This window comes from Nerophis ophidion, linkage group LG11 (assembly GCF_033978795.1).
Source record: "Nerophis ophidion isolate RoL-2023_Sa linkage group LG11, RoL_Noph_v1.0, whole genome shotgun sequence".
NCBI lineage: Eukaryota > Metazoa > Chordata > Actinopteri > Syngnathiformes > Syngnathidae > Nerophis > Nerophis ophidion.
The window spans coordinates 45,489,011-45,502,591 of record NC_084621.1 but is presented as its reverse complement, the minus strand read 5'-3'; the positions used below and the strand labels follow the sequence as shown (position 1 = coordinate 45,502,591).

Sequence of the window (13,581 nt, the reverse complement as noted above, 5' to 3'; positions counted from 1 at the left end):
GGGAAATTTAAAATTGCAATTTAGTAAACTAAAAAGGCTGTATTGGCATGTGCTGCAATGTTAATATTTCATCATTGATATATAAACTATCAGACTGCGTGGTGGGTAGTAGTGGGTTTCAGTAGGCCTTTAAGCACGTGGTAGATCATCTTGCACATAAAGCAAATGAAATGAATTCAAAAGGAGTCAAGTAGAAAAATATATTTATTTGAGTTGTAAATCTGTAAATGCAGTCAAATATATTTACAACAAAGCAAAGATAATATTACCTCAAAATGACCAAATCTTTCTTGATGCACTACAGTAATGTTAGCCTCCCTTAAATAAAAAGTCAAATTTATTCATAAGCTTCTCATTCACACGTTTCGTAGCACATATGTATAATCCATTTGGTTCAGTTCTGTTCAAGGAAGTCCTGGTCTACCTGCAGAAGAGCATCTCAACCAGGAGCTCCAGTAGGTGTGCTTGGCCAATCACAGGCCGGAACAGCAGTTCTGTGATGAGGCTGGGCGTGATGCTCTGCAGCATGGAGGCCGTGAGAAGGATTCGGGCAAAACGCTCCTGGTGCTCAGGGTGAAGGAGCTGGACCACTTCGCTCAAGGCGCGCTGGGCCTCCTGTTGCAGTCCCTCCACGAACAACGACGCCTTCAAGTCTGGGATGTCTGTTGGGCGCAAGACGTGATGATGAGTGTTATAGACAGTGTAAAGCACGGGTATCACACTCAAGGGGCCAGATCTGGCCTGAACCTATAGAACGGCCTGATATGCATTCCTCAAAAAAAACTCAATACAAGTACAGTAAAAGGAACTATTTTCAACAATAAATTGTAGGTGTCAAACTCTTGGCCACGTCATTTAAATTTGTCCCCGCCACATCATTTAACGAGGCCTGCCACATCATGCAAAATTCTATAAATAATAAAGCACTTTCTGCTGCGATGTATTTATTCTTCAAATTTTGACAGAAAAATGTACAAAAAAACCCACAATAACACTACAGTAAAAGGAACTGTTACTAACCATTAAATCACAGGTGCCAAACTCAAGGCCCTAGGGCCAATTCTCGTCCGACACATCATTTAATGTGGCCACTACCGCATCGTTTTATGGGCCTGCCATATCATCTTATGGGGCCTGCCAAATCGTTTGATGGAGTCTGCCACGTCATCTGATGGGGCCCACCACATCATGTAATGGGGTCTGCCTTATAATTTTTGGAGGCCCGCCACATCATTTAATGGGACCTGCTACATCATTTAATGGAGCCCGCCAAATAATTTGAAGGGTCCTGCCACATCATCCAATAGGGCCCGCCACATCATTTACTGGGGCCCGCTACATCAATTAACGGGGCCTGCCATATAATTTATTGGGGCCCGCCACATCATTTGATGGGGCCGACACATCCTTTAATGGGGCCGCCACATCATTGCAACCTGCACTTTCTGCCTAAATGTGTTTGTTCTTTCAATTTTGACATAAAAATGTGCTGCATCCAATTGCATAAGGTCTGCACTTTAATTTTTGATCATGCAATAAATCAAAATCATTGTCTTACAATTTCAAATAAATAATTTTGTTTGTAAAAATACTGTATAGCAATAAATATGATCTACTTGTGAAAATTGGAAATAACAAGGCTTTTATATGTTTAAGTTATCATTTTTTTTACTGTTTCAACCTCCCCCTCTGAAGACAGCCAGAATTGCTATGTGGCCCCTCAAACAAAATGGTATAAAGAATGTATTATGTTGTGGCCACACATACCTGGATTAAATATGGTGGTCCCTTTGAGATATGCATATTCCTTAGGACTCAAATCCAAGCTCCAAAACTTTTTGAGGCAGGATTTCAGTTTGCTGACGCCGGCCATGGTGGGCTGCTCCCGCTCCAGCTCAGGATCCCCCTCTCGTTGCAGAAGAATCCTTTTCAGCATGCTGTCAGACGGAACGTCCATAACCTCAAAGTCCACGCGCTCCTGTGCCAGGCCCAATATGAAAAGAGGTGCCCAGCAGCTTTTGAGGAGCAAGAACTGGTCGTTGGGCGGAAGCTGGCTAAAAGCTGGTAAGTTTTTCATGAAATGGACGGTTTTGACCAGAACCGCTGAAGCTTCTTTGCAAATCTGTGACGGCATTTTCAAACACACTGTTCGCCGCAGCTCGCAGTTGCATCTGTGAGGTATTGAATGATAGCTGAAGTTGTTTGAACTGCTGTTATCCAGTTGGCTGAGAATGTTGAAGAGGATAGGATTTAATAGTCTATCGCTGCCGACAGAACACTGACATTGGTTATCCATGACGTTTACGTTCTTCTACTAAACCAGCGAGTGTACGAGTGCTCTCACATCCTCTCCTCTCTCTATTTATAAGGCAAAGCCGCCCAGCTCGGCGGACCTTGACTTGTCAATACACTCTGGGAAACACAAGCATGTGCTCAGCCAGGTGACTGAAGGAATAACCCTGGGAAACTGATAAGCTTTTCTCAATGAAAAGGAGCTCGTGGAGTAACGTCTGGATAATGAGAGGGCTGGGCCTTATCTTTTGGCCGGTGCCATTAACCCAGACAGTACCAAGCTACCAAGGACTGTAAAGGTCTGTGTCCCCCTGTTCACTGCCAGGTCACAATTGCAGAGCTGGAGAGGCCAGAGCAGAGTGCTCGGGGCATTGACCTAAAAGTGAGGCACTTCAGGGGACGTCATCGTCATTCTTTCTGGCACAGTTGGAAGGAACCTACTTTTCAATACTAACCTGCATTTTTAATATTCTTTCCGTTTAAACTCTTAAACATATATTTTTTCAATGGTATCACAGGAAGATGGTTATTCAAGTCTCTTGCGTTGATTCCAAAAACATTGAGTTCAACGTTCATCCACCTGACAACACGGTGGTACGGGGGGTAAGTAGGTGTGCCTCACAACACGAAGGTCCCGAGTTTGATCCTGGGCTCGGGATCTTTCTGTGTGGAGTTTGCATGTTCTCCCCGGGACTGCGTAGGTTCCCTCTAGGTACTCCGGCTTCCTCCCACCTCCAAAGACATGCACCTGGGGATAGGTTGATAGGCAACACTAAATTGGCCCTAGTGTGTGAATGTGAGTGTGAATGTTGTCTGTCTATCTGTGTTGGTCCTGCGATGAGGTGGCGACTTGTGCAGGGTGTACGCCGCCTTCCACCCGAATGCAGCTGAAATAGGCTCCACAACACCATAAAGAAGAAGCGGTAGAAAATGGATAGATGGATGGGTTCATCTACCTACCGTATCGTTTCATTTTCTAGACTGCCTCTCTTGTTAAAAGTCGAGGGGCACTGGAGCCCATCCCAGCTGACTTCGGACAAAAGGTGTCTACATCATAAACTGGTCACCTGTCAATCGTCGGGCACATAGAGACAGACAATTGACACTGGAGATATTAAACTAACTTGTTTTGGGGGCCACATTTCCAGAAAGCTAAGGATCACAGGCCCAGACTTCTCTTTTCACCGTTAGTCTTATTTTGTATATTCCTGAGAAGTAGTGTCCTCTACAGTAGACTTTTGATTTTGGTCTATTTATTTTCTCAGCATTACAGGAGTGATTTGCTGATTTTAAGGACCTTCTGTAAAAAACAAAACCTAATCAGAGATCATCTTCATGACAGCACGCTTGTGTTTTTAAGAAACTGATGCAAAAATTTGAGTCCTTTTGAAGTTGTTTTTTTTAACTTATTGCATGCCACCAGTTGAATAGCCCAAATGATCCTAAGACAGGGCCTAAAATGGAACCTAAAGTAACAATATTAATATATTTAAACAAGATAAACAAATGATTACTGACTGCATCTGAAGTGAACAAGTCACAGCAACACCATGGTTACATAAATTACATGATTTTTAAAAAACTGTTAAAAAGGAGAGTAAAGGTCTTAGTTATGTAAATCACAAGTTTGGACCTCGGTGTTCTTTGTTTGCTAATGTTAAAATATCAATACAAGGATCCGCCAATGTGTTTACTTTGGTCCAAGTTCCTTTATAGAACAGAAGCTCTCCAGTGTTTTTAGGAATTTGCTTCAAAAACATTCAACTCCCAAGTTTTGAACTGAACTCGGGGGCCGTTATGGTCTCATTTCCGGGCTGGATGGATGGTGTCAGAAGTGGGATGGTTTGCCATTACTATAAGTCTGACTCTTTGCTCTTGTTGGTCAATGTTTCTTTTGCAACTCAACAGATAGGAGTTCAAATCAGGTTAAGTTCTTTATTGATCAGACCTCGGTGACAAATAGTATCACATTTGTAATGGTTATCACAGTGGCATTCCCAGTTGGAACATTTCTCATTGCAAGTATACCTTGTGCGGTAGATTATTAAGTGTACTTCAGTCAGAGGGGACCTATTATGCAAAACCAACCTGTTTTTGTGTATTTTGGATCTGCATAAGTCTCAAAAATTTGAAATCAAACCACGGAGGCATGACCGAGATATTTATGAAACAATCTTGTCCTATGTCATGCTTCCTCCAAACGAGCCCTTTGGAATTTTCCCAATTTGTGACGTTTTTCCCATGTGTGACGTCAGTGGATATCTCCATATATGATAGAAATGTATCCAAGAAGCTTTGTACGAGTCCGCCGTTGTAGTCAGTAGGTAAATTTGTATTCTCTATACTCTTGTTGTGGAGCAGACTGGCTCATAATGCACATGCATCCTACGCAGTTGCCATTTCTAATGTAGAAAAGTAATCATATGACCCCATTAAACGATGGCACCAGAAGACTTTCAAGGAGGTATTGCAGCTTAAATGTGACGATTGGTCACTTCATTTCTGTTGGTTTTACTTGTTTTTGTATTTTTTTTTGTGTGTTTTTGTGCTTTTATTTTGTTAAATTTCCTGTGTGTTCTGCGGAGCACTGTTTTCTCCTCAACTGCTGCTGATTGGCTGCTGGTGCACACCTGCTGCCAATCAGTATATGTCTATTTATGTTTTCACTCGAGCACTCCTCACTGCTCGAAGATCACATTTTATGTTAGGAACCTTTGTTTGCAAGACTGCTTCATTTTCTTCTACAAGATATTAAAACTATTCATACATTCTCTTCGCTCTCAAGGTTCCTGCATCTTGAGGTCACAAAAAACAGCAGCCATGCGAGTTCCTAACATTAAGAAAAATAAATCATAGTTCTCAAACCTGCTAAGATAACTTTACCTATGTTTAAAAGCAAATAATTAGGGCAGACAAATGTTTTTTTTTTCAATTAGATTAATCACATTTCAGAATTTGGATTAATCATGAATAATTGCTTGTTGGCATAATTGAATTTAGCTTAAGAAAAGACCCTAATATTTGTACACAAATGCTTTATTGTCAGAATATCATCCAGGAACAGTTTTAAACGTTTTACTTGCATGTGCAGTATGTCATATTTTTGTACAAAACTTGGTAAGAGTTTCATCTAAAGTTATTTTCAGGATGTATTTTAAAGTAATATTTGCGAGCAAAATCTTCTCACTCATTTTTGTACTGACTTGTGCATCGATCTGATCACTGACCGTAAAGCTTGTGCACTCAAAATGAATTGCATGATTAATCAAAGTGTCTTCATGATTAATGTGCTATTTTTTGTGATTAACCACATGAGTTAACTATTTAAATTTGACAGCCCTACAAATAATTTAGGTTATAAACAGTGAAGAAAACACCACAAAATCTGCACCAGGAAAACTCATTTTTCTGGAAATGGGTTAAGGTCCCAGCTGTATTAGGTTAGCTGGGACACTTCTGATTGCTCCTTTGATAGAATCTTGAGACTGGTGACCATAAACTGTGTTCTTGTAAACACACAAGTTAAAATATAGGTTGAAGTTTCTACATAGGAATTCAGTTACATGCAGTCAAAAGTTGGATGTTGGCATCACCACTTATATGGACCATTTAGACAGGTGACCTCTCTGGACCAGATCCATCGAATGGGCTACCTAGACCTGCAAAGGTAGTTGCGCATTGGTCTTTATTCAGTTGTATTTTTGACTCGACGGAGAGCGTTGTCAATTGTAATGATTTAACTCCATTTGTTTGAGTTGTACCAACTAACATAACTTCATTTACCGTAATTTCCGGACTAGAAGCCGCTACTTTTTTCCCTCGTTCTGGTCCCTACGGCTTATAGAACAATGCAGCTTACGGTAACCAGGGGCGCGCACTACCGAGGATGCGCGAGACCGAGGCAGACATCTGGCGCCAGGTAACGAGAGCAAAACAAAGAGTAGGAGAGCGTCAGCGACAGTTTGCGCGAAGGAAGTGTTCATGCAAACGCCCTCAATATGAAAAACAAACGGAGAAGTGCATATGATGCTGCTTTTAAGTTAAAGGCAATCGATCTGGCTGTCAAAGAAGGAAATAGAGCTGCTGCACGTACCCTTGACATCAATGAATCAATGGTGAGATGTTGGAGACGGCAGCATGAAGACTGCACTTTTACTGCCGCGTTACAGGCGAGCACTTTGTATTACTTTGCACCGTTGTATTATTTGTACTCTGCACGAATGCTGTTCGCCATGTCAAAGATGTGAAAGTTTGATTGAATGATTGAAAGATTTATTGTTAATAAATGGGACGCTTTGCGTTCCCAAACAGTCATCTCTGTCCCGACAATCCCCTCCGTTGTAGCAGGAACGCCTATATACTACGGTAATTACACATCAAAACGCCTGCGGCTTTTAGTCGGGTGTGGCTTATATATGGAGCAATCTGTATTTTCCCCTAAATTTAGCTGGTGCGGCTTATAGTCAGGTGCGCCTTATAGTCCGGAAATTACGATATATTTAAAGGCACATTTCAGGGCAGTTACTAGATTTTTAGGAATAAAACATCATGGTGGTATACTGTATGTATGTATCTGTAAGCTAATTAACATATCTTCGTATTAACTGTCATAATCCCACCAACTGTGTTCATTTTGAAAACGTGTTCAAAATTATATGATTTTAAAAAAGCACTTGAAATACATCCAATGTCATACCCCTCAGCGCATGACACTGAAACCAACAACCCCTTGTTTCTTCTTTGCAACGGAAGGTAAAACGCAATAAAATTCAAGGAATTTCCATTTATGTTGTCTGTGTCAGGCAGTGCGACGTCGCAGGTGTCACTTATTTAGTTACAGCCAATCTTGTTATCCTGGCAGTGCCTGGCACGGAGGCTTGACACTGATAACAAGATGACTTTATTGTTGTCGCAAATAAACAAATGGTACAAATGGTACCATGTCAATGACTCATTTTATGTTCCGTGACTATTGCCTCATTCTTCTTCCACCTACCTCAGAGTTACCATTTCCCAATATAAAACATTTATATTTGCTTTTAAATTTAAGTTTGAACACCTCAGAGTCAAGGTCAGTTCAGAAAGGTAATAGGTCCAATTCAAAGATTATATAGCCGTTGCCAAATATGTGTTCTTCACTGTGGTTTCACTCATTCTTCTAAAGAATCATATCGAATGATTTGAACAAGTACAAACCCCGTTTCCATATGAGTTGGGAAATTGTGTTAGATGTAAATATAAGCGGAATATAATGATTTTCAAATCCTTTTCAACCCATATTCAATTGAATGCACTACAAAGACAAGATATTTGATGTTCAAACTCATAAACTTTATTATTTTTTTGCAAATAGTAATTAACTTAGAATTCCATGGCTGCAACACGTGCCAAAGTAGTTGGGAAAGGGCATGTTCACCACTGTGTTACATCACCTTTTCTTTTAACACTACTAAATTAATGTTTGGGAACTGAGGAAACTAATTGTTGAAGCTTTGAAATTGGATTTCTTTCCCATTCTTGTTTTATGTAGAGCTTCAGTCGTTCAACAGTCCGGGGTCTCCGCTGTCGTATTTTACGCTTCATAATGCGCCACACATTTTCGATGGGAGACAGGTCTGGACTACAGGCGGGCCAGGAAAGTACCCGCACTCTTTTTTCACGAAGCCACGCTGTTATAACACGTGCTGAAAGTGGCTAGGCATTGTCTTGCTGAAATAATCAGGGGCGTCGATGAAAAAGACGGCGCTTAGATGGCAGCATCAGTCTTGCCTCTTGGTGAGGGCCGTCGCATTTTTCTCCACTCTCTCCTTCCCTGCTTGCTTTCTGTGTCCTTGTCTTTGTCTGAACTTTTTTGAAGCCTCTTTCTTTGCGCTGTCAAACATCAAACATCAAATATGAATATACCGGCGGTATAGCTCGGTGGTAGAGCGGCCATGCCAGCAACTTGAGGGTTGCAGGTTCGATCCCTGCTTCCGCCATCCTAGTCACTGCTGTTGTGTCCTTGGGAAAGACACTTTACTCACCTGCTCCCAGTGCCACCCAGACTGGTTTAAATGTAAGAATGAGATATTGGGTTTCTATATGTCAAGCGCTTTGAGTCACTAGAGAAAAAGCACTATATAAATATAATTCCCTTCACTTCATTTCAATATGATCAGCTGGACTCTCGACGCAATTGACACAGTCTTTTTGACAAGGAAAAGAAGTTCGGGGCCGGCTGCCCTGATGGAACCATTGCTGTGGGGTACGTGAGAGATTCCTGGGATAAATGGAGACCCATGTGCCTCTTAGTTCTTTCCATCGAGGACGAGGAAGACATCTACCTATTTGGAACTCTGATCACGGGGCACCTGCTGATTGGGCTGTGCATTGCTCCGGTGTATCGTCAAATTGGGAAGATAATGGCAGCCACTCAAGGGGCCCAACGACTGTTCAATGCAATGGAAGGATTGGGTCAGGCTGTGAGAACACTGACTGGAGCGATTTCTGATTGGAATCCCAAAATGGATCTCATCTTGGAGAAGTTTGCTTAGAAGGAATAATTAAATTGAATTTGTGAGATCCAGCACGGACACAGAGCAGGCAAGTCATTGTTTGGACTGCTCAAAGAAAAAACAACATCTTAATCCACGATTTGACTCCCTTGAATGGCCTTGATGCAATCAGAAACAGGCTGTTCTGAAGAACTCCCCCGAGGACTCCTCAAAGATGGACACTTTTGACCTTCCTTTTTTCAACAACACCTGGTGTCGAACTTTGAGATCGGCCCCAGTCCACAAAAACATTTCAACATCTCACCCAAGTTAATTGGGCATACATGCACACACACGCCCCTCCCCAAATCAACGCCTTCACCACTGCTTAATTCCTCCGGGGTTTTGGATGGCTGAGTAGCACTTTATACCGGCAGCCTGCCTCCAGGGCCCCAACTACCCCACCCCTCTTTTGCGAGTTGTTGGGATTACATGTACCACGTTTATGTGTGCTATGCTATGTGAGGTTTTATTCCTCGGACTCAGTCCTCCTGAAGGTCAAGCCTTAGACTGATATTTTTTTTTTACTCTTCCCCCTGTCCCAATGTCACCTTTTTTTAAGGAGTGCCGTAAGTGGCTGATCCATTGGCGGTCCCGTCTTGTCCCCTTGTAACATATGTCTGCTCTTAGTGGGACTGTGCCGAAAATGTAATTTCAGTTCTTATGTGTCTTGTACATGTTGAGAATGGACAACAATAAAGCTGCTGTCTGTCTGTCTGCTGTCATATGTTGTTCCAAAACCTGTATGTACCTTTCAGCATTAATGGTACCTTCACAGATGTGTAAGTTACCCATGCCTTGGGCACTACTGCACCCCCATACCATCACAAATGCTGGCTTTTTAACTTTGCGTCGATAACAGTCTGGATGGTTCGCTTCTCCTTCCCCTCGAATATTTCCAAAAACAATTTGAAATGTGGGCTTGTCAGACCACAGAACACTTTTCCACTTTGCATCAGTCCATCTTAGATGATCTCTGTCCCAGAGAAGCCGGCCGCGTTTCTGGATGTTGTTGATAAATGGCTTTTGCTTTGCATAGTAGAGTTTTAATTTGCAGTTACATATGTAGCGACAAACTCTATTTAGTGACAGTGGTTTTCTGAAATGTTCCTGAGCCCACGTGGCGATATCCTTTAGAGATTGATGTCGATTTTTGATACAGTGGCGTCTGAGGGATCGAAGGTCACGGTCATTCAATGTTGGTTTTAAGTCATGCCGCTTACGTGGAGTGATTTCTCCAGATTCTCTGAACCTTTTAATAATATTATGGACCGTAGATGTTGAAATCCCTAAATCTTTTGCAGTTGCACTTTGAGAAACGTTGTTCTTAAACTGTTTGACTATTTGCTCACGCATTTGCGGACAAAGGGGTGTACCTCGCCCAATCTTTTCTTGTTAAAGACTGAGCATTTTTTGGGAAACTGTTTTTATACCCAATCATAGCACCCACCTGTTCCCAAATAGCCTGCACACCTGTGGGATGTTCCAAATACGTGTTTGATGAGCATTCCTCAACTTTATCAGTATTTATTGCCACCTTTCCCAACTTTTTTGTCACGTGTTGCTGGTATCAAATTCTAAAGTTAATGATTATTTAAAACAACAAAAAAATGTTTATCAGTTTGAACATCAAATATCTTGTCTTTGTAGCATATTCAACTGAATATGGGTTGAAAATGATTTGCAAATCATTGTATTCCGTTTATATTTGCATCCAACACAATTTCCCAACTCAGATGGAAATGGGTTTTGCACACACACACAGGGGCTATTGTAAATAATAATGAAATGGCCATTGTCGCAAACTGTAGTGCTTCTCATTATTTTCTGTAATGCGAGATATAAATATTTTGCGCCAATCCCCCCCCCCCACACACACCCCCTCCAAAATCTATTAATATTATTATCCATCCATCCATCCATTTTTTACCGCTTGTCCCTTTTGGGGTGGCAGGGGGTGCTGGAGCCAATCTCAGCTGCACTCGGGCGGAACGCGTCGTACACCCTGGACAAGTCACCACTCCATCACAGGGCCAACACAGATAGACAACATTCACACTCACATTCACACACTTGGGACCATTTTCCATCCATCCATCCAATTTCTACCGTTTGTCCCTTTTGGGGTGGCGGGGGGTGCTGGAGCCCTTTCTCAGCTGCATTTGGGCGGAAGGCGGTGTACACCCTGGACAAGTCGCCATCCCATTGCAGGGCCAACACAGATACATTCACACTCACATTCACAAACTTGGGCCAATTTAGTGTTGCCAATCAACCTGTCCCCAGGTGCATGTCTTTGGAGGTGGGAGGAAGCCAGAGTACCCGAAAGGAACCCACGCAGTCACGGGGAGAACATGCAAACTCCACACAGAAATATCCCGAGCCCAGGATTGAACCCAGGACTACTCAGGACCTTGGTATTGTGAGGCACATGCACTAACCCCTGGTCCACCGTGTATTATTTGTCTATAAAATTGTTATAATTATACTAAACCTTATGCACAACATTGATGGTATCCTTATTAACATTAAATAAAACAACACACCAATATTTCCTTGTCTTTCACCGTAGTCACAGTGTGGCCAAGCGCCACATGCATTTCGTCATATTCTAGTGCGGCAAAAAAAGCATGTCCCCTAGCATTGCACTGTGCCCCCCAGGGAGGCCCGCCCCACTGTTTGAAAAGGACTGTCATAAAGCGTGCATTTCATCGGCGAAATGCCCGATAATACACTTTGGCAGCCATCGGTCTCCATGAAGTATGCGGACAATTGTAAATGTGATAAGACGCCTGTTTATAGAGGTTTGGAGCCGGCAGAGACCGACACGGAGGACAGGCGCTTATCTTCTTTGTGGCTGTAAAGTTGAAATAAAAATGTCCTTCATTCCATAAGTGGAGCAACTGCTACATGATCAAGGAAGTGAACAATGCCATGCCTGAATTATGCAATGGTTGCAACACAATGTTTTTATAAAAGCAAAATGAGAATTGAACTTACTTTGAAAAAAAACAAGTCAGTCATTTCACAAATAGGGCCAGTGAAATACATGTTAAAACTGTTAAGTTTTTCACACGGGTTATCCTGGACTGTCATTTTTCAACATTCTCGGGTCGATTACCTCTCGAGAACGCTGTGTCTGGAACTTGACCCCAGGTCATTCAGTCATAGGTGAGAGCTGTTCGACGCCAGATATGTCAGTTCCGTCTTTGGCATCAATCAATCAATGAAATGTATTTACATAACCCTTAATCACAAGTGCCTTAAAGGGCTTCACAAACCACAATGACATCCCCAGAGCTGAACCCACAAAAAACTGACAACAATGAGACACCTTTGCAGGGATTGCATTTGTAATCACAGCTCCAAAACCATGGAAATGCAAAGCGTCCATGTTCCGCAAAGTAGAACACAAGACTTTACGAGATCTACAACTCATAACGCAAAACACCTTTTAACTGAAAAACCTTTAGGTAGTAAATGTACTGTGTTTGAATTTTAGAACTATCGCTTTTATTTTGCGACCAAACGTTAATGGAAACACAGCTACTGGCAATTTTTGAATGAGGCGTGGCTGTTGATTTAAAATAGTTCACCACTTCCACCCATCCATTTTTCTACCGCTTATTCCCTTTAGGGTTGCAGGGGGCGCTGGTCCCTATCTCAGCTACAGTCGGGCAGAAGGCGGGGTACATCCTGGACATGTCGCCATCTTATCGCAGGGCCAACACAGATAGACAACATTCACACCCCCATTCACACACTAGGGCCAATTTTTAGTATTGCCAATCAACTTATCCCCAGGTGCATGTCTTTGGAAGTGGGAGGAAGCCGGAGTACGCGGAGGGAATCCACGCATTCACGGAGAGGACATGCAAACTCCACACAGAAAGATCCCGAGCCCGGGATTGAACCGAGCGTGATGGCCACTTGAGTGGTGGAATATTAAAATCTAATAAAATTGTTCCTTAAAACCAATATAAATATTAAGAACCCAATGTAGTGAGAGCAGCTGTCCCAAAATAAGGCAAGATGAATATGCTGGTTCACAATTTATTAAAATAAAATTAAAAAACAGTCACGTTGTCGACACTAAAATACCAAATGATACAAATAAATGGGTTGTACTTGTATAGCGCTTTTCTACCTTCAAGGTACTCAAAGCGCTTTGACATTACTTCTACATTTACCCATTCACACACACATTCACACACTGATGGAGGGAGCTGCCATGCAAGGCGCCAACCAGCACCCATCAGGAGCAAGGGTTAAGTGTCTTGCTCAGGACACAACGGACGTGACGAAGCTGGTACTAGGTGGGAATTGAACCAGGGACCCTCGGGTTGCGCACGGCCACTCTTCCACTGCGCCACGCCGTCCCGATGGCGTGATGGGAGAGGGTACAGTCACGACAGGCGTGTGGATCTTGGCTCTGCCCAATTCCACGGCGTCCTCCACACAAAATCAAAAAGGGAGGCAGGCCACGGGGATAAAATCCTCTAAAACCACGGAGACGCTATCCGGGCTGACGTCACACTTACACGCAAGGCAGGGTTTCCCCTGCCTTTGCTGTAGTTCCGCGTCAACGTATTGGGTACACCCACTCTCCTCGCCAGTCTCCGGTTACTCGCAGGATCTACGTGGCCGTACCCGTCCCACTCCGCCTCCCGGTCGCTTCGGGGGTCGCCGCAGGTCCCTGGGTCCAAATCGCCCCCTGTCCACAGAACCACACAGCCAGCGTACGACGCACGAGCCT

At 42.9% G+C, this 13,581-nt stretch overlaps 1 protein-coding gene across 1 annotated transcript; it reads right to left on the bottom strand.

Moving 5' to 3' along the window:
- Positions 1-218: 218 nt before the first annotated feature.
- nr0b2a (nuclear receptor subfamily 0, group B, member 2a) lies at positions 219-2,804 on the bottom strand. Its single transcript, XM_061916120.1, has 2 exons — positions 1,768-2,804; positions 219-662 (listed from the first exon to the last, which is right to left on the bottom strand). Exons 1-2 carry the CDS (start codon positions 2,294-2,296, stop codon positions 421-423), a joined length of 771 nt encoding a protein of 256 aa, XP_061772104.1. The 5' UTR covers positions 2,297-2,804; the 3' UTR covers positions 219-420.
- Positions 2,805-13,581: the final 10,777 nt, after the last annotated feature.

Excerpts from the sequence above, each read along its gene's own strand:
- nr0b2a (XM_061916120.1), bottom strand. The coding sequence starts at position 2,296 with ATGGATAACCAATGTCAGTGTTCTGTCGGCAGCGATAGACTATTAAAT. Across the intron at positions 663-1,767 it reads GACCACCATATTTAATCCAG|ACATCCCAGACTTGAAGGCG; the intron begins GTATGTGTGGCC and ends TGCGCCCAACAG.